The sequence below is a fragment of the Panthera pardus genome, unplaced genomic scaffold (assembly GCF_024362965.1).
Source record: "Panthera pardus isolate Hobbes unplaced genomic scaffold, ASM2436296v1 HiC_scaffold_11, whole genome shotgun sequence".
Taxonomy (NCBI): Eukaryota; Metazoa; Chordata; class Mammalia; order Carnivora; family Felidae; genus Panthera; species Panthera pardus.
In genome coordinates, this window is record NW_026526666.1 from 71,972,552 (window position 1) to 71,992,633 (window position 20,082).

At 45.3% G+C, this 20,082-nt stretch overlaps 1 protein-coding gene across 10 annotated transcripts in view; it reads left to right on the forward strand.

The window, feature by feature from the left end:
* ERI3 (ERI1 exoribonuclease family member 3) overlaps positions 1 to 20,082 on the forward strand; it is a 127,965-nt gene that overhangs the window by 17,573 nt on the left and 90,310 nt on the right. For all 10 annotated transcript variants that reach the window (XM_019429018.2, XM_019429015.2, XM_019429017.2 and 7 more), the window contains one exon: positions 15,260 to 15,376. In XM_019429018.2, the coding sequence (XP_019284563.1) occupies positions 15,302 to 15,376 (75 nt within the window). In that variant the 5' untranslated portion in view covers positions 15,260 to 15,301. The remainder of the gene's footprint in view (positions 1 to 15,259; positions 15,377 to 20,082) is intronic.

Below are 20,082 nucleotides of genomic sequence, written 5' to 3' on the forward strand. Positions count from 1 at the left end.
TCAGCAGGGGCAGTGGAGAAATTGGAAAAGCTCAGGAAAAGAGGGAAAACAAATCATTAGGGGCACAAAAATAGGACTTAGAAAAGAAATAGAATATGGTTTTGGTGACTGATTTCTTGTCCAGACTAAATAAATTCATCATACGGAAAGTAGTTGTTCCAAGGAGTATAATAATAACTTGCTCCTCATTTTAATAAGGATTAAAAAAAAGAAATGTATTTATTTATTTTTTGTTTGTTTTTTAGTGTTTATGCATTTATTTTGAGAGGGAAAGAGAGCGAGCAAACACGAGTTGGGGAGGGATAGAGAGAGAGGGAGAGAGAGAATCCCAAGCAGACTCCACCCTGTCAGCGCTGACCGGACCCAGCACAATGCAAGGCTTGATCCCACAGACTGCAAGATCACAACCCGAGCGGAAATCAAGAGTTGGTTGCTCAACCAACTGAGCCACCCAGGCGCCCCCAAAAAGAAATGAATTTAAATGGAAACCGGAAAGATTGAGATTTTGGATGAGAATGAAAATGAACTCTTAACAAGAGACAGGAAAAGGACTAGAAGATGGGCTGCAAGTTGGATCAGCCCTCCCTAGTGTTCTTTCAGAATGGGCTACCCACTTGGCAGAGACACTTTATGGGCAAGGGCTGCATGCCTCCTGGGGATGGACTTGGGACTGAATCAGATCATCCCAGCTCTCCTCCTGCCTAGCTCCCAGTTGCTTTCAAATACTCGAGTCCTCTGCATTGTACATTTCTGATCCTTATGGGAGTGTGCCATTACCCCTTGGGGGTGGAAGAGGCAGAAACAAGTTTGGGGCCAGGATCTTTCTGGATGCTTGGCATGGGGTTCATTTTTCTGATCTGTCTCTGATCTTCAGAAGTCCCTGAATCAGCTTATTGGGACTGTCCTAAAGGAATGGCGTTGTGAAAACTAACAAGTGTAAGCTCTGTTATACTTGGGTGAGTAACAGTATTGGTTATAAACATGGTAAAACATCTGGTATTTTCCATTTATCATCATTTTTGCTGTTTATTCTTGCACTTTGTTCAGCTAGGTGAAACTGGAGTGGTCTGTTTGCCCGTAAAAGGCTTCACTTTCTGGTTTTTGCACTCTTTGTTTTACGTTTTGATTCAGATTAACATGATAGATATTGGCTGACTATGAGACTTTTACATTTGAAAACATTTTTTCACTTAAATGTTAATTTAGGTGGTTTAAGTTGCTTTAGAGACTCTCAATTTGAGAAATACAATTCCTTTCTTGCTTTAGGAATCATTTCCTGATAGGGAAGTAGGTTTTTATCTGGTTTAGGAGAATCCTGACTCCTTTGTCCTGGCTAGCAGGAGTTCGTGTTGCTCATTTTGGTGTGGATGTGCATGGAATAATGGTGGTTGTGACCCTAAGGCCCAGGAAGCAGCCTGAAAGCTTTGGTGGGATCTTTAATTGTCCATCTTTAACCTGGGGGCAGGTTCTTTCACCACCTTAGTATTTAGAAAGGAACAAAAGCAAATGTAAGTGAGGACAATGAGGTATAGGCCACAGCACAAGGAGAAAAGAAGTAACCTCAGCTATCCGGATGGCCAAGGAGAAGGTAGCCCAGCTCTCCTTATCTGGGAAGCCATGTCCTAGCTGCTGCCTGCCCTGCCTCCCTGAGTGCCCTCTGGCTGGGCATCAGGTTCTGGGGTGTAGTCTTTTTTCTCACTGATCTGCAGCAGCCCTGCCGACTGTTTTCCTTCTCATCTGTATTCAAGTGCCCATAACTTGGGAGAAAAATGACCTTTGGGGTTGAGGTTTTCTAGTGTTTGGTCTTTGTCCACAGGGGCTTTTTTTTTTTTTTTTTTTTAGGAAACCTTGAAGAAACTCCATCTGCATTTTGAGTTAGAACCATGAGTAAAGGAGTTTCTTTTTTATAGAAAATTGTCCAGATGCTGGGTTATTTGGGGAGGGGGGGGTGGGGGAAGTTTCATAGTGACAGGAGAAGGAATAATATAGAAGAGAGGCATTTGGAGGATTTCAGTATGACTTAGAGCTGGTACATCATTATTAGTCCTTTGTGAGAGAGACATTTTGGAAAACTTTACAGGAAATTGGTTAAGATCCCTACAAATCAAACTATATCTATTCCCTTCTTTATTTAGGGCTGAAAGGCAGAATCCCCCTACCACCTACCCCCTCCCCCATCCAGTGTGCACACATGTACACCGCTCTTACCGTGTGCTACCTTGGTTCCTGTACACTCCCAAGTGGACAGAAAGGCAGTTCCCTAGAGAAAGAACCCACTCTTCCCTCCCCATTCACTTGTCCTAGTCACAGCCCCTCCAAGTAGGAGGGGTCTGGCCAGGGTTTTTATTGCAAGGGCCCGGTTGTTGGGTTGTGGTCCATCTGCCTGTGGCCCCAAGTCAGCCTGCATTTTTTTCTGTACAGACAGGCAAAGGCGCTGACGCTATTCTTCTAAACTGGGAAATGAAATGCAAAACCGACGTTAATGTAACATTATGGTTGAGATTAAATGCACCAAAATCAGGAAATTCAAAGTTATGCTTCCCACAGCAACTATAACTCAGCCTCATCTGGCGTGTGTAGTATTTTGTGTTAGTGCGGATGGTGTTATATGTTAAGACATTAAAGTTAACACCATAAGCAGAGCACAAAATGCTTGAGGGGGCTGAGTTATGACGACTGTGTGAGCTGTAAGTGTTCTTGCACAGGCTCCCGACTCCTGGTATAATTTTTCCCTTGCCCATCAGACCAATTATTGCCTTTCTTTTTACTTATATCTCTGCTTTAACACGCCCTTCTTCCAGGGTCACCATAAATGAATTCCTCTATTGGTGGCCAGTGATGGTAGTAGGAATGGGACAGCCCACTAGGCCCTTTTGTCCCTTTTGTTGCTGCCTCCATAAAAGTGGTGCTTCCCCCTCCATCTCCAAAAGCCCCCCCCCTTCACGGGCTGCTGTTTCCTGGTGGTCCCTCATAGGGACCCCCCCCTCTCCACCTCCCCGCTGTCCCTTTTCTTTGACTGTCACTGTAGCTCCTCACAACCACTCCCCAAATGGGAACAAGCATTTGCTGTGTTCAGGTTTTGGCCCTGTTGTAACTTCATGTGAGAGCTGAAGGGGCCCTTCTTTATTTGGAGCAGACATAGCAATGTAGAAGTAAAATATACATCCCAGGGAGTGGAGCACTGATGCATGGTGGTGCTGCCTTATGTGTTTGGCATAGCAGAGGTACAGATCGAAGTGGGTTTATTTGCTCTATTCAGCCTGCTTCTCTATCTTCCTCAGGGTTTATACCTTCAAGCTGCTGTGGTGTGTAGTTAGGGCTATGGAGTTGCCTGGGGGTGGGACCAGGAACTTTCCTTGGGGAGCATTGGGTCATTGGTAACAAAATCACCACATAATTTAGTACAAATCAAGAAACCTCCCCCTAGCCTCTTATTATCCTGGTGGCCTCCCCAGGGCTGACACAGCTGTTGGAATGCAGATTTTGTTAGACACTGGGCTAAGGTTGGTGGTGGGGAAGAGTTCTAAAGAATAGAGCCATTGATAAATGATGAATGAAATCAGGGACTGTAAATGAACAGTGACACTGAGCTGCCCTTTAATCAAGTAAGCAAAGGAATGGGGAGGACCTTATTCTCTGTAACTACCTTAGAGGCAATGCAAAGGCCTCTCTTTACTCTTGGGTTAGTAACTTCAAGCTCTGTATTAGATGCTGGGGACATAGAAACAAGTAAGAAATGATTCCTACCCTCAAGGAGCTCATAGTCTAGGAGGGTAAACCTACATGTAACCACTGTTAAGTATTTGATTACATCACGTAGTTAAGTACTTGGTGCAGTGGGGACTCAAAGAATGATCAACCCTGCTCACAATGTGGAGGAGAAGTCACATGGGCTTCATGTTAAGAGAAATTTAGGAGATTTAAGAGGCCAAGTCGGCCTGTGGCCTCTCAGAACTTTTACAGCAGGAATGAAAGAAGGTGCTCACAGAGTAAGCCACGATGAATTGGCCTAAGTCTGAAAAACTAACCTGGATTGCAGGGTCATGTGTGGGAGTGCTGAAGATGAGGAAGAGGGAGAATGAAGACTTTGTACGTGGCAAATATTTCACTGTTTGGTTAGTAGGATTATCTGTATTGGTTATATGGTGCTTCTCACATTCAAGCTAGCAGGCAGGTCTTATTGGGATGTTGTGAGAGTGTAAAGGCCAGAAGAGGTTTGAGAGAATTTTAGCCAATAAAGTATGGGCCAAAATGTAAGGGTCAGCATAAAAATATGTAAACTGAGAGAAAAAAAATACATAAGCTGAGGCCCTGAATCATTGTCAGGGGAGCTAATCCAACTGCTATTGAAGGTAGCACAGGGTTGGGCTACTTGGCCTTTTGGAGGAAGCAAGGGCTGGAGAATGACATGGCACCTCCCTCTGACCTCCAAAAGTATTGGCAGTTTGGATTTGGATCTGCTAGACATCCCTTGGGAAGACCCACCTTCCATAGACCATGGAGGTTTAGACCCTTCAAACAGATAAAGAGCTGGCTGACTAACATTGAGGGATGAGATGGAAGGATTAATGAAGAAATAGACCTGGGTGACAAGAGAAGATGTGCTAGAGCAGAGGTGACTGGAGGGCATAAGGTTGTAGGGGGTGGTGAGCTCTCCCTCTGAGCAGCAGCAACAGATACACAGCCATAGAAAAAAAGCAGGTAGTGGAGATGTGAAATCCAGGGTAAGTCCATAGGCTTCACTTCTCCCTGCCTCCATCCTGTCTTGTTTTTCTTCTCCCCCAATATTGATTACATTTCTTGCTTTGTAGACTGATCCCAGTTGTTTGACATGAGGAAACTGATATTAGGAGATGCCTTTTCCATCTCTTTGTCTTGTTGGGGAAAAGGATCCTGCATCATTTTGATTAAGATGCCATTGGGGTAACTATTTTTTATTCTCTTATCCTGGGTGTTCACAATACTTAAAAAAACCCCACAGCTATACATTTATGTGATGAGTTTTGAGCTCTAGCTGTGAAAATTGAGTCTTAGCCTAAAAGCCTGAAACAAGAATATTCCCAGATTGACACTAGCTCCCCAGCCTGGCAGGTCTGCAGCAGAAGGGTGAGCAGGCTGGAACAGGCAGAGAAGGGTTTGTGTGTATAGAGTGCTGCCACGGGCAAAGCCCTGTTAGGTGCTGAGAGAATCAGAAAGAAGGTAAGTAGACTCTGGAGGGAGAGACAAACATCAGCGAAGCTTTTAATTTGATGTACACGTACCTTGGAATAGGTTGCTGTTTTGGTCCTATCCCTGTATGTAGTGGCTAATGGGAGATCTTGGTCTGTGGGCAGCAAAACAGATCTGTTACATGAGCAGTGCAGTTCTGTTCCAGTGCTGTGGTATCTAGTATCCAGTGGTAGTATCTGGTAGTACGTGTTCCAGTGCTGTGGTATCCAGTGCTGAGTATCTAGTCCTAGGGAGGCCCTTTTAGCCAAGGTTTGGTCTAAAGTCTAAACGCTGGCAGAAGTTCTTATGTGGAGCTGCTGATGTTGCTGAAAGGAAAGGAGCGTACCAAGTCCACAGTGAGGCTGGGAGGCAAAGTTGGTGAGCCAGAAGAGGAAGTGTGAAGGTGTTGTTGAATGGAATAGAAGAAACAGATGTTGCAAGCCAGGGTTCATGGGAATGGAGTGAAAGTGTTCTAAGGGGTTAAAAATGGACGTGGAGAACCTGATTAGGAGGCATTATCTGAAAGTGATGTTAGTAGGTTAGACTAAGGCAGTGATGGTAGGGATGGAGAGAAGAAATTATGTGTTGTAGCTTTTAGATGTGCTCGGGGGGAAAATGAGCTTGAGAACCATGCTTTGAAGTAGCTTGTAGCTCATTTGGATACTGGTGGGCTCCTAAGAGTCAGTGGTACTAAGAGATTTGGCAAGGGTAAAGATGGAACCTATGATTGTTGTAAATGGGGTGCTCTGAACTGAAGATCTATACTAAGGAGATCTGATAAGGCGAGTTCTGTAGTGGTGATATAAGTAGGATCTTTTAAAAAACATTTTTTTTTAACGTTTATTTATTTTTGAGAGAGACAGAGTGTGAGTGGGGGAGGGGCAGAGAGAAAGGGAGACCAAAGCCGGAGCAGCCTCCAGGGTCTGAGCAAGCGGTCAGCACAGAGCCTGACTCAAGGCTCGAACTCACAAACTGTGAGATCATGACCTGAGCCAAAGTCGGACGCTTAACCAACTGAGCCAGTAGGATCTTTTTGATCCTTGTTTGGTCCTACCTAAGGGAGGTAGGTAGTAATGATTAGGTAATTGGATGATAACCGGAAAGAAAGCTTGGAACCTTGTTCTCCAAAAGTGTGATAGAACTGAGAGCCACGGCTTAAGAGTGTGGTGTTTGGAAATGGAGTCCAGGGACTCTGTCTGCATTGTTGACAAGTTTTTTTGTTTTGTTTTGTTTTCCCCAGTGCTAGTAGCATTTGAATGAAAGGCCAACTAATAGACTGGAAGGGATTGGTAGTTAGTTGGGGATGGCGGAACTAGGGACTGAAGAATGGCATATGAAACATGCCATTTTGATCAGGTATACTTTTACTAGAAAGGTAAGTGACTAGAGAAACAAGGCCAGGGTAGGCCTTAAAAGGAAGTTCATGGTAGTTGGTTGATGTTGGTAAGGAATCCTTAGCGTGGTGCCTCAGGATCTTGTGAGAATTGACTGTGATCCTTTTCCAGATCTGTGGCCAAAGTTAGGTCTTTCTCAAGAAGTCTTCATAGGAGAAGTATCCAGTCCTGCTTTTTGATTCATTTGGACAGAAGGAAGGTAATTTTCTGGAGAGCATAGTGTGAGTGCTCTGTGGGTAGCTGATGCCCTGATCTTGACAATATTTGTCAAGGGAGCAAGCATTGTCGTGAAAGAAGACCTCTTGCTAGTTCCCTAACAGAGAGGTGCCAACTTCCTCAATAAAGTTCTGGGATGTTCTGGGATGTGACATGCCAATTTTTCTCCCCTGGATTGTGGCAGCAAGGAGAATGAAGTTTCTGATGGCAAGAACCAGGAGTGGTTGGGAGATCTAAAGGGCTTGTCCCAGGTGCTTGAAAGTGGGCCAAGTAAGGGTTTGATGTGAGAAAGGAACTGACACCTGTGGCTCAGATTCTCACTTGGTCAGTATATCTGTGATCAGGAGGTAGTTTCGTAAATGTTCTAGACTATATCTTTGTTATTCAAAGTGTGGTCTAACAGCCAGCAGCATCCTCATCATCTAGGAGCTTGTTAGAAATGCTTGTTAGAAATATCAGGCCCTAATCCAACACTAAATACAATCTGTAATTTGACAAGAGTTTTGGATAACTTGAAGTCTGAGAAACACTGCTCTAGTCTAAACCAATGGTTCTCAAACTTTAGCAATCAGAATTGTGATCAGAATCATCTGGAAAGCTGGCCACAGATTGCTGGTCCCACCCTCAGGGTTTCTGATCCAGAGTCTGGGGCAGAGGCCAGGAATTTGCATTTCTAATAAACTCCCAAGTGAGGGGATGCTCCCTGTGAGGGAACAGGCTTTGAGAACCACTGACCTCCCTAGCTTTTTCGTCTGTAAAATAAGACAGTGATTCCTGCCTGCCTTACAGAGATATAGGATCAAATGAGCCAATGTGTGAGAAAAGTATTCAGTTCATCGTAGGCAGGATGTCAATCTGTGTATTGCTTGCTCCATGGTCAGTGATTTTAAAAATCTGTCATGCCAGCACAACTGTTTCCCTGTCCTGGCTTCTGGCCAGCAGCAATGGTCAGAGAACAGGAAATCTGTGAAGCACCCCATGGGAATACAGTCTTCTGTGGAGAGACTAGTAGTCCCTTCAGGAGCGGGTCCTCCTGAAGCCCAGTCAGCTTCTCAGGTCTCCTACCCAAGTTGCCTACCAGAGCCTCTTTCTGGTGAGGCAGCCTGGTCCTGTCTTGATCACCTGTTATCCCAGGGTAGTGGATCTTTAGTGCAGTATTTGTGCTGATTGGGAAAATGTCCTTTGTCTAACCAAGCCTCTGATTTTATCTTGTGATACTGAGTACATTACATGACTTTCCCTCACCTTACTGGTTGATTAAATGAACAGGCATTGGGTGCATGTGGCCAAGTCCCATAATGTGTACTCTGGACCTCCAGAGTGAGGGAAACTAAGGTAGAGGTTCTTCTGATAAGAAGTAATATAGCATAATGGTTCAGAGCATAGAATGATCCAGAGCTGGACTCTGGATTTGAGCCTAGACTCCACCACCTACTAATGGTATGACTTGCCTTGGGCAAGTTAGTTGTACTTTTTATGCCTCAGTTGCCCTGTTGCCAAAAAGGGGTTAATAGCACCAATCTTGGGGTGCCTGGGTGGCTCCATCGGTTAAACATGCTACTCTTGATTGCGGCTCAGGTCATGATCTCAGGGTTCGTGAGTTCAAGCCCTGCATTGGGCTCTCTGCTCTCAGTGCAGAGCCTGCTTTGGATCCTCTTTCTCCCTCTCTGCCCCTCTTTTTCTCACTCTCTCAAAAATAAACAAACATTTAAAAATATATGAAAAAATATATATTAGCACCAGTCTCAGGACTGTTGGGAGGATGAGATATAGGTGCTCAAAACAGTGCCTGGCATGTAATAGCTATAGGAGTTAGCTCTTACGAGTAGAATTAGCACTAGTAGTATTCTTACTCATGGCTTCATTGCAAGGTATTGGGGAATAGCGGGTGGCTGGGAAGCAGGCCCTGCTTTGGGAAGCGTAGAGAAAGCCTTTAGGCCCTCTATCAACATAGTAGGTAGAGCTTAGGCACCACCCAGAGAGATTTTTTTTTCCTCCACTGGAATGGTAAGTTAGACTTGAGACTTTCCATTTCCATGACTTCCCTTAGTGCTGCCTCTGGTGGGCCTCTCCTGCGTACAACCCCAAGATTTGCTTCAATTAATTTTATGACAAATACGTATACAGGTAGCTACAAAGAAATCGTTTGGTCGTTTGCTGCCCTAAAGGGTCAGCTTCACAGAGGCCACTAATATCTGCAGTTATTTACAATTGAGTATGTAAAAATGCTTGAACTGGGGCTGATCCACAGTCATGTAAGGTAGACACATAGATGCACACTACTGGGTGAAGATGCAGTTTTGAAAACTTTTGGTCTCAATATATTGTATTATGTTTTTTTTTTAATTCAGATTTCAATAAAAGCAAATTATACATCACTCCGCACACTCCCCCCCTCCCCCCCCCCCCAATAAAGAATAGCAGTGTCTATTTTCAGCCTCTTTTCTACATTTTAATTGCTTTGGGGTCTATGGGGATAGTGAAAAGGGACATGTAGGTGAAAATCAGCCTTTTAAAGCTCTGATTTTTTACCCTTCCTTGTCCTGAAACTTCGAGCATCAGCTCTCATCTGTCAAAGTGTAAATCAGCAATTAAAACCCAAACAGCCAAATGCCAAAGATGACCCGAAGCACAAAGCAACTGACAAACAAGTCCGGACAAATCGACGGGTAATTTATAAGCTTTGCCCTAAAATCTAATTATTTGGCAATTCGAATTTGCAGCCAGCCAGGGCTCGGCAATAAATTTAACCCGCCATAAATTATTTAGGAGCAGGCTGTGGTGTAAATCAAAACCACGAGTGTTTGTTTAAGAAATAAGCTCCTTGTGCATAAAATGTCTTTTTTTTCCCCCCAAGGGAGAAACTGTTAAGCAAACCGTGCCCTGTTCGTTGCCCAGTGCAGCCCTCACTTCCCCCTCTCAACTTCTCCTCTTCCCTGTGGCCAGGAGGTACCTTGATCCCTTGGAGGAAAGCCTGCCTTTGCATGGGATTTGTAGCCCAAAACGAAGTATTTGCATAAAACTCATGATTTTGCCACATACTGCTTTTTCTACCTCATGGTGTGATGTTGTTTTTGGATTTATCAAACCTTTCTGTGCACATTCTGGAATTTTCTTCATAGGATAGAGGGAAGGTATAGATTAGTTGTTACCATTTCTAAATCGAAGGAATGCCATTTCCTAGGTTGAGAGGAGGAAGCCATGAGAAATGATCTGCTGATTCCCTTATTTCATACAGGACCATAGAACCATCAGCTCAGGCAAAGGAGAACTTGTGCTTTGAAAAAAAAAAAAAAAAGGTCTGTAAGAACACTATACTATTAAAACTTCTGTCCCATTGTCAAGAAATTCCAGCAGTCCAACCTAAGTCCCTTCTGCTTAAAATCCTTCTGTTGTTGTTCTATCTTCAAATACAATCTTATCACTGAGGACAATTTAGTTGAAGGGAATTTGAATACCCTGAAAGCAACCTACACATTTATTTCTTGTAATCTACTGATTGTAGGTGTGAAATTTCATTTGGACCACTATTGCAGTTTTGTCCTGAGACAAATATTTACTTGGTGCTTCCTTTTTATGTGTCTTTCCTCCCCTTAAAAAAACAAAGAAAGGTTTGCTGTTGTCATTTTATTGAGGGAGACAGCGGATAGAGTGGGTTTGAAACCATGGATACTTTCAAAAGTCCAAATTCTGAGGCTTCTGTCTTGAGTTGTCAAGTTGTGGCTAGTTCCCATCCACCATCAGCAGACCAGCTTTCTGAATCTATCATGCTCTACCTTTGGACAACCTAGTGGTGCAGGTAGCTTGTGGACAGTGTAGGGTGACTAGCTATTCCAGTTTTAGCTCTGAAAGTTCTGTGTTCCAGGAAACCCTTGGTCTGGACAGACAGAAAACTGAGACATTGGTGGTTTGTAGCAGTGAAGGGAGGATGGGAGGCCACTTAAAGATGAGAGACAGGAAATGCTTTGGGGTGTTCTCTGTCTGGATTTGAATCCTCACTCCACCACCTACCATGTTTGTCACCTTCAGTAGATCATATCACCTCCCTGTTCCTGTGGAGAGCTCTGTAAAAGCAGAGATCTCTGTTAGAGCCGTGTGCTTGGCTTTTATCTTGCTGTTTATCCTCCCTTTTCACATGTTACTTACCAAAAGTGGAGAGAGCGAGGTTTGCATGCGAGAACAGAGCTTGTGCTGGCGAAGCAAACCTAGGGCTCCTGGCTCCCACCCTCCCCGAGCCCCGAGCATAGCACCGTCTGCATCACTGCAGTTGCAGTGGAGCCTATGCAGCAGCGGTCCTCCAGGACTCTCTGCCCGCATAGTCCACGGTCTCTTGTACCTTGAGAGCAGCCTCTCTTCCTAGGAGACAGACCAAGCTCACTAAAGACAACCTTTCAGACTGGAAGAATCAGCTCTTGACCCTTCAGATTTTGAAAGCTGTGAGTCCTGTTCTAAGTCTTATTTCCCCATTTGGAGTCCCACTTCTGCCCCTCACAAAGTGTGAAGCCTTGAGCAAGAGACCACTTCTTTTTTGGGCCTTAGTTTATCTGTAAAACAGGGATCATGACAATTGTTGTTAAGAGGTTTCAATGAGGTCGTTCCTGTTAAGCATTTAGCAGAGTGTCTGCCATGTAGTAAACAACAAATGGAAGGAATGAAATGATTCCATTTCCCAAGTATCCCGAGGGTGTCGGAGCCAGCTCCTCTCTACCCCTTGCCCAGACTCCAAGCACCTCAGAGAGAGGAGCCACATCTTCTTGTATTTGTCTCTATGTCCACACCCAGCCCCTGCCTGGTAAATAGTAGGTGCTTAATAGTGTTGGTTTATGAGCTGCTGCTGCTGCTGCTGCTATGACCTATCTTCCAGGATTAATAAGGGTAAGATAAAGAAAATGTATTTGCAAGTATACTATAAATTGAAAGTCCTAATGCTCAGTATGTCCCTCCGCTAAGATACTTATCATAGTGCATTCTTCATTATTTGCTCAGTGTCTTTTCTGCTCACTAGTCTGTGCACCTCTCCAAAGCAGAGAGACATCTCTCTGAATCCCACTGCAACACCTGTACAGTGCCCTGCACACAGTAGGTGCTACTCAGGTAGTTTAATTGAATGTAAATGACATACAGTTGTAAGGAATCGTGGAACTATTCTTAGGGGAAGAATAAAGGACTGGTAAATACATACTGGTTCTTTCCTTCCTGGTGCTACCTCCACACAAACAGACACTCATCTACTCCTAAAAACTTTTTCCCAGGGTAATGAGGAGATGGAGGGAAAAGGAGAGGCAGGAATAACAGTGTCTTTATCAGAGCAATTGCCTCCAGAAGCTAGTACTTAGGCACATCTTCATAAGCTCCTGGGTTGGAAGTTACTAAACCTGTAACTTTAGCATTCCCTTTCTGATCATTATGAGCTAAAAACTGTTGAAGTGTTTGGCATGCCTCAGGTGCACTGGCTGCAGAGTCATGTCAACTTGGTAGAGATTAGAGTTCCGCTCTCCTAAATGGACTGTTGGTGCCAGTATTTTGAGGTTCTGGGCTTGGTTGGGCAATCTTGGAAGGTAAGAAGTACCTAAGTGAGAGCCTTTCTGCTGACTCCTCATGGGGTCTTCTATCTCTCAGCTTCTCTTTGCATCCTCATTGGCTTAAATGAATATGCCTGTGTGCAAGGTCATTGTTACAATAGCTGATGGTGCTGAGAAAGGGCCTGTGCAAAGTCATGTTCTGAGATTGGCTCTTGAAAGTCCCTCTTCTTGATCTTAGGAAGAAGGCCTGGCTGATGGGCTAGTAACACTGGGCAGGTGTATTTATGATAGGTCCAATCCACCAAGTCCCTGGCCCCCAGGCATTTCAGGGATCTACTCTTCTTTTTGCTTGGAGCCTAGACTGGCTTGTTCCTCCTGTCTGGGAGGGTGATCCTGAGTGTAAGCACAGGTTGGCTCCATTTCCCTAGGGGCAAGGAAGCCAGCAGCAGGACAGTTTGAAGACAGAGGTGCAGTGGGGAAACCCAAAGGCTAAGTTTTCAGAGAATCTACTGGGGATGCTGACTTGGTGCTAGTCAAAGCAGGAGCTGAAGCGCTTACTATTTTATAATAAATACTAATGAAATTCTAGATCTATAATAACATTTCAGATATCTGAAACAAACCATGTGCTTGTAAAAAAGTGGGAAGAGATCAACTTTAAGCCATAAATTCTTGGTAATAGAGGGGTTTTTTTCTATTTATGTTTGATAGATATTTTTGTTTCCAGAGGAATGTCAACTCCTAATTTCATAATGTATCATGGGCTTAAGAAAATTGAATTTAATAAAAGCCAGAGATGAATGGCATCCTTAAAGGTCCCAACACTTGTCTTTATTAGCAGGACAAACTGCAGGTCTCCAAACACTGCTTCTCTCCAAATGAAAGTTTAAATGAAAAGTACAGTTGTGTCACAGGTTAAATTTCATTGTGGGCCCAGCTAACATTGTTAGTGAGGAGCTGGCTGTATTTGTTTCTTTAGACACCAGGGCAGCCAAACTCACCAGGCTGTGGAGCCCCTGTTGGGGAAGTGCTGCTCCCACACAGTGGGAGGATAGATCAGAAATTCGGGTGTCAGATGAGCCCCACCTCAGAGTTAGCGCTTGGAAATCTTTGATTTCTGATTTTTCAGGGGGACCAATGTGTATTTTGCTTGTATGTGTGCCTCAGTTTTATTTTTCAGCACGAAATTCTCCTCTCCCATCTCTGCTTAGTAGTGCTTTGTGAGGAATGAGAGAGGCCCGGGGAATTGGGATGAGTACCCCCCTCTCTTCGAGTTGGGAGGAAAGATACCACCTAATCTGAGCAGCAGCTAGGGCCTCCTTGCTGTGCCCCCTCTGCCTCAGCCTTGCTGCCCTTCCTATCTCCAGGGGCTCCTGTTAGCTTCCCCATCTTTGGGGATCAGCGCGGGGAGACCAGGCAAGCAGAACCTTTGAATTTCTCTGTTATGAAATCTGACTGCCTTGATTTGGTCTTCAGTCCTGCTTTTATGTGTTGGATAAAAATAGATGCTTTAAAAACAAGCGTGGTGGTATTACGTGTGTTTGAGGAAGAGGCTACCTGGCTGCCCTGGGATGTCAAGGAGATCGGCCATTTCTTCCATCTTCCATCTCGTCCTTGTCCTGCATGCAGTCAGGTGTCCACAGCTTCTGTGCTGCTCCTCCAGGCTGTCCCCGGAGAGAATCAGTTTGCCTTGATTTTAGTGATATGAGAAAGGTCCTCTCCAAAACTGGGGACCTGGGGTAGGGATGCTGCTGGAGCTGACTGCTGGGGCCACGGAGGGGGCAAAGCTCCCCTTCTCTCTCTGCAGTGGAGGTCTTTTCCACATGCTAATTTTACTCGGAGGATTTTGCTTTTTATTTATTTTTTTTATTATTTCCTATTTGTCTCTTCCAGATGTTTTCAGGGCAGTTTTTTTGTGTTGTAAACTAATTCCATTCATGTTTTAAAAATTTATGAAAGCGCTAATAAAAATGTCAAAGTGGTAAAAATGTTAGCTTTTCCTCTGCTTTGATTAAATTTTGCAAACTGTTTTTGAATATTAAAAAGCAATAATTTTTTTTATTCTCTCTCCTCGCTTTCCCTCTTCTCTCTGGTGCGTGTGTGCTCTCCTGCCCTCTCCCCCCTCTGGTGCATTCCTCCCTTCCCAGGAGCGATGTATGAGGCGTGCTGCACAGCCAGCGTTCTGCAAGCCTGTTTGCACACCAGGACCTTGGTGCTGTGCATCTCTATTAAATAACGGAGACAAATTAATCTTAGAGACACCAAACAAATTGTCACTCCTCCTCCTTCTCTTCCATTACGTTCCAGTGGACTGGGAAGGGCTGGCTAAGTGATTGGGGGGAGCAGGCTGGGGGAGGGTGTACTGCCTGAAAGAAAGGTGGGAGGCACTAGCTCCTATTACTCTTACTCAGTTTTCTTCTTCTCTTTAGTATCCCCTTTGGCTTTATTTATTATTTATCTTTTCTTTTTTTTTTTTTTTTTTTTTAAATGAATGAAGAAACTCATCGGTTCTGCTTAAATTTAAATGTAGAGGGCTGTGATTGGTCCTGTGGCTGGAGATCCAGGCCCATCAGGGCAGAGGCCTAGGCAAGGGGGAGGAGTGGGGCTATTTTCATGGCCTCCAGTGAACAAGCCTCTGGCAGAGAACCAGTTGGGGAAACTGGGCAGCTTATACTACTGTCTTCTTTCCCCTTTCCAGAGACAGCAGGGATGGGGCATGTGTCTAGTCCTGGCCACCTGTGAGGGTGTTAACAGTGGGAAGGTTAGAATAAGAACTGAGCTGGCACCATTACACTCAGTCTTGGGTCTGGCCTGGCAGGAGCTAATGAGTCCAAAACATTCCCTCATTCTTGACTCTGAGTTATGAAATGGTTGGTTAAAAAAACATATTCTTTTTTTTCTGTATCTTTGCCATTCCAGGAAATTATCGAGTTCCCCATCCTGAAGCTAAATGGTCGAACCATGGAGATTGAGTCTACCTTTCACATGTATGTCCAGCCTGTAGTCCATCCACAGCTTACTCCCTTCTGTACAGAGGTAAGGGCCCTGGAGCTGGGTAGCAGGGGCTGCTGGGACGGGAGCTTATGGGTCACTGGTGCTCTGTACATGCCGCTTAGGGACAGCTTAAGTTTTATCAGTGGCTAAGGCAGGTGCATATTGGATTCAGCAGTTTTTATAAAGTCTGCCACTCCACTTGCACAACTGTGGTCATTGGGGACCCAAGGAGGGCACAATCTATCCCAGCTTCCCTAATATTTTCTCTTCCTTATCATCCCTACTCCTCCTCGTGTTGAGGCATTTGGAGTGGTATGCCACTCTAGGGTGGTGCTTTTGGGATTCAGCTTTTTTTTTTAAATTTTAAAATTATTTTAGTGTTTCTTTTATTTTTGAGAGAGAGGGAGAGAGAGAGCGAGCAAAGAGGGGCAGAGAGAGAGGGAGACACAGTATCCAAAGCAGGCTCCAGGCTCTGAGCTGTTAGCACAGAGCCCAACACGGGGCTCAAACTCACGAACTATGAGATCATGTCCTGAGCCAAAGTGGGTGCTTAACTGACTGAGCCACGCAGGCGCCCCTTGGGATTCAGCTTCTTTTCAGTTCCATTTCCGTTGGGGCCACTTGACCAGATGTGAAGATTTCAGCTTCTTGGAGGGAGAGGTTGTATTCAGGCTGTCTTAGCTTTCTGGTGATGCTTTTCTGTCCTTGAGCAAAGTGGTCCTGTGTGAAGTGTTGGTTTAGTGGGAAGCAAAACTGTATCATCAAGGAAAGAGAAGGGCAGTCCAAGTGGGGTATGAGGACAGCCTGGACAAGGCTGAAATATTCTTATCCTTATCCTTACCCTGTGCTGGTGTTATACTCCACCACCTTGCCAGCAGGTTAGTATTTGCCCCATTTTACAGATTGTGAAACTGGGACTAACTGAGATCTTGATGCTTGATGCAGCTCAAAAGAGCTGCTAGGAGCAGAGAGGAGGTACCCCTGAAGAATTCTCATTCTCCGGCCTGTATGGAAAAGCTTCCTGTGGCTGCTTTCCTCTGTGATGTGTTGTGTTATAAACTCTGCGGTAGCCACAGGCTGTGGTGGAATCATGGGCCAAGTATGTATGGCAGCAGAAGGTAACGGGAAAACATGAGTGTTCCTGGAATCTTTTTAAGAATTTGGGGGCTAGGGTATATTCGAGACTTTGTACCTTCTTTTAGAGATCTACTTGCTAAGTATGAGTGAAACATGAGGAAAGGAGTTCTTAAGTGATCCCAAAACAATCGTCTTGGTGTGGAGAATGCTGGGAAAGGGCCTGCCTGCCACTGGTGGGAAGGCCGCATGGGCTCTGAGGTTGACTCAGCCCAGATACAAAGTCTGAGGGTCGCTCCTGGGCTTGATGCCAGTGTTTGCCGCCCAACCCAGGTGGGCCTTTTGGTGCAGGTATCCATCTGCCAAGGTGTCTAGTCTCTCATGCCTTTTGTTGTTTCCAGTAATGATGTTGAGATTCTTACTCCCTCTGGGATCTACATCCCCGCCCCCACAACCCTTGCCCCTGGGAATTACCTGTACCACCAGGGGGCGCTAATCTGTTCTTTTTGCCCCTTTTGGAAAAAATCAAATTTTAATGATGGCAAAAATCCCATTCCATATGGGAAGGGAAGAGTTTCCTAAAACAAGCCAGTTACCTGAGCCTCCACTAGCCTGAAAGTGCAGTGTCCTCTTGTCCTTCTCTTCCTCCTCTCTGTGTGCAGATTGCCCCTTGGGGGCTTCAGCTGCAGCTAGGCTGCCTGGTGCAGTGGGGCAGGCCCAAATTTGAGAAAGGTTGCTGGCTGTTTAGGGATGGAACAGCACTGTGGAAGCTCATCTCTGGGCAGGAGTGGATGCTTGAGAGTAATGGGAAAAGGGATCTTTTGGAATCAGGACTGCTACTGCTTCTTTGGGGAGGTAAGGGAGGAGGGATTGTGAGATTGTGATGGGAGATATTTTTCTTTTTTCTAGAAAGTTTCACCCCAAGACACAAATACGTAATTTGGAGGGCAGGAAGCACGGTGGGTTGGGACCATTGTTCTGAAGCCTTATCTGAAAATGAAGATATGGCTGTGCTGTGGCAACAAGTGTACCATTTCACCTCAGGCCTCCAGAGCCCCCAATTCTCCCTGACCTGGTCCCTGCCTTTTTGTCCAGCCTCACATCTCCCTGCTTCACACCCCCTCACTTCCCTCACCCAAGGTTACCCCCTCACAGTGTGCCTCTGCACATGATGCTCCTCCTGCCTGTATGCTGCTCCCACTCTCCACCCACCCCCCTTCTTGTCCTCTAGGACTTTGCTCAGGGTCACCTTCTCTGGGGAGCCTCCCCTGAGCCCCTGGCTGATCCCACTACACAAAGTGCTGATCAGATGCATTAAACTGTATATACTTATCTGTCTCCCCACTAGATTGTGAGTTCCTTGAGGGCAAGAACCAGATCTGATCCATCTCTGTCCCATCATTAGGGCCTGGTGCCAAGTAAACACTTGACACATGTTCCTTAAATGAATGAATATTATTAAAGAGCTATTCAGCCACACCTTTCTCCCTGCCACCCCTGACCCCAAGTAACTGTACTGCTGACTCTCTTTTGAGTAAGTGAAGTCTTCTTTGGAAAACCTCAGATCATCCAAATGTTGCTCTGTCTCCATACCAGATGGAGTTGTAATGTAGAGAGAGGCATGGACAAAGGATGGGAGCCATCATTGTGGGGCCTAATCCAGCATGACAGTAGCTGCCTTTGGGGTAGAGATAGAGATCATCATAATCAGAGGAAATTTTTTCCTTAGTAAGTGTGAGGAACAACTCAAAACCTGTGGATTGTGCCTCAGCAGTTCCTCTAGTAGGATTTTCTCTTGTGCACAAGAAGTTCTTAAGAACCCTGGTCTGTGTGCCTGTGTGTGTGCATGCATGCATGCCTGTGACACGTGAGTACACATATGAGCACATGCTTGTGTGGGGGGAGAGACAGGCTCGGCAGGAAGAGGCATTCTGCCTTGAGTGGGTCTGTAGCCCACATGTAGACACTCTTACTGCTCTGTGTAATGGACATGTTATTAGCCTGCTTGAGATTCTTTCTTAGTCCCCGTTGATAGTCTGCCTGGAGACTTATTTCTGATAGAGACAGGATGAGACATGTTTCATTCCTTCCCAAGCCCTTTCCCTACCACCTCTAAAATCTGCTCCAGCTCATCAGATCTCTGCCTCTAGCAGCTGGGCTGCTGCACAGTCCCTGACCATGTGTAGTCTTTTTTGTTGTTGTTGTCATTGTCTTGGGGAAAAAAAAAAAAAAAAAAAAAAACTAGAAAAAATACCCATTTTGCTAAATGCCAGTAAAGGGCTTTGTCTTGCACCTGTACTTATAAAGGCTGAGATTTATTGGTCTCTTTGTCTGAGGAGAAAGAGTGGGTCTGATTATCAGATTGCACACCAGAGACAAGTGCTTATGTAATCAACAAACTGTCTTGGTGTCAGAATACGATTGTGTTGGAGATAAACTGTGAAAGGAGAAAGGCTGGATGCTGACATTCTATTGGCACTGAGTGTCCTGGGCTGCTTCCTGTAGTTGCCAGTGTTTATGATGAAGCCAGCTTGTTCCTGGACAAAGCCCTTGTGTGGGTAGGGGATCTCAGTAACCAGTCATGTTATCAGTCAGGGTCAAAAGCCCTCGCCTTGTGGTTTCCGAGTCTGGAGAAGCGGGAGTTAATCTGTAATCCCTTGGTGAAAGGAGCCACAGAGCACACATTAATTCTTCCTCTCACCTCTCCAGCTTTAAGTGGTTAAGGTCTCTGAGCTCTGTTTAGCCTGTGAGCCCTGGTTCTCAGCTTAATAATACTTGGCTTTGCTCTAGTACCTTTCATTGTGAGGATGTGAAAGCTTTTTACAAATATATATTAACCCAAGTGAGATTGGGTTTAAACTGCAACAGGAAGGATTTAAGTTATGCCTAAGGTAGAACTTTCCAATATTTATTTGTATTAAATTGGCTCTCTCCCTCATGGCTTCTCGTGTAGGTCTTAGAGATGTCTTATAGGTTGTCAGGTGCATGGACTAATGTTCCTAATTCCACAGTCTCTTCATCTAGTGCCTTGGTAGAGCTGATAAGATGTAGTCCATCCTTAGAAGCATTAATACAGAGGAGTGAGGCCTCCTCCTGGAAGGATGCCTCTAGCTGAACCAATAGCTCAAGACTCTGTGTCTCTGGGGGTGAGTTCATGCCCTTCAGGAATTCAGCTGTAAGCCATGTCTTGCTGAACCACAAGTGCTCTAGAAACACCCAGATAGAGAGGGAGCTGAGCTCACTAGGCCCCCCTCAGGCTGATGATTCTAGGACTACTGACCACCGGATAGGAGTGTGAGAAAGCCCCAGGACCCTGGAGCCCTACCCACTACCACCAGGGTTGAAGAGGCGGGCCTAGCCTATAGAGGGAGATCCTGGAGAGCAGTGCCCTGGTTTTCCTTTATAGTAGAGTGATTTTCTCTCTCCGCATTAGTGATTTTCCTGGGCCCAGAGCAGGTGCTTGTAGAGTACATAGATGCTGACCTAAGTCCCATTTCCAAGGAGGGAGGGCTCTTGGCAAGGGTACCCATTGGTTTCTTCTGCGAGTCCTTCTGGAAGCCCTTCAGTATTCACCTCATCTGAGTGACCCTTGGTAGGAGTCAGAAGTCGTAGACCTAACCTTGTCCCAGAAGACTCAGACTAGACATGAGACTGGCACACAGACCCCAGAGCTT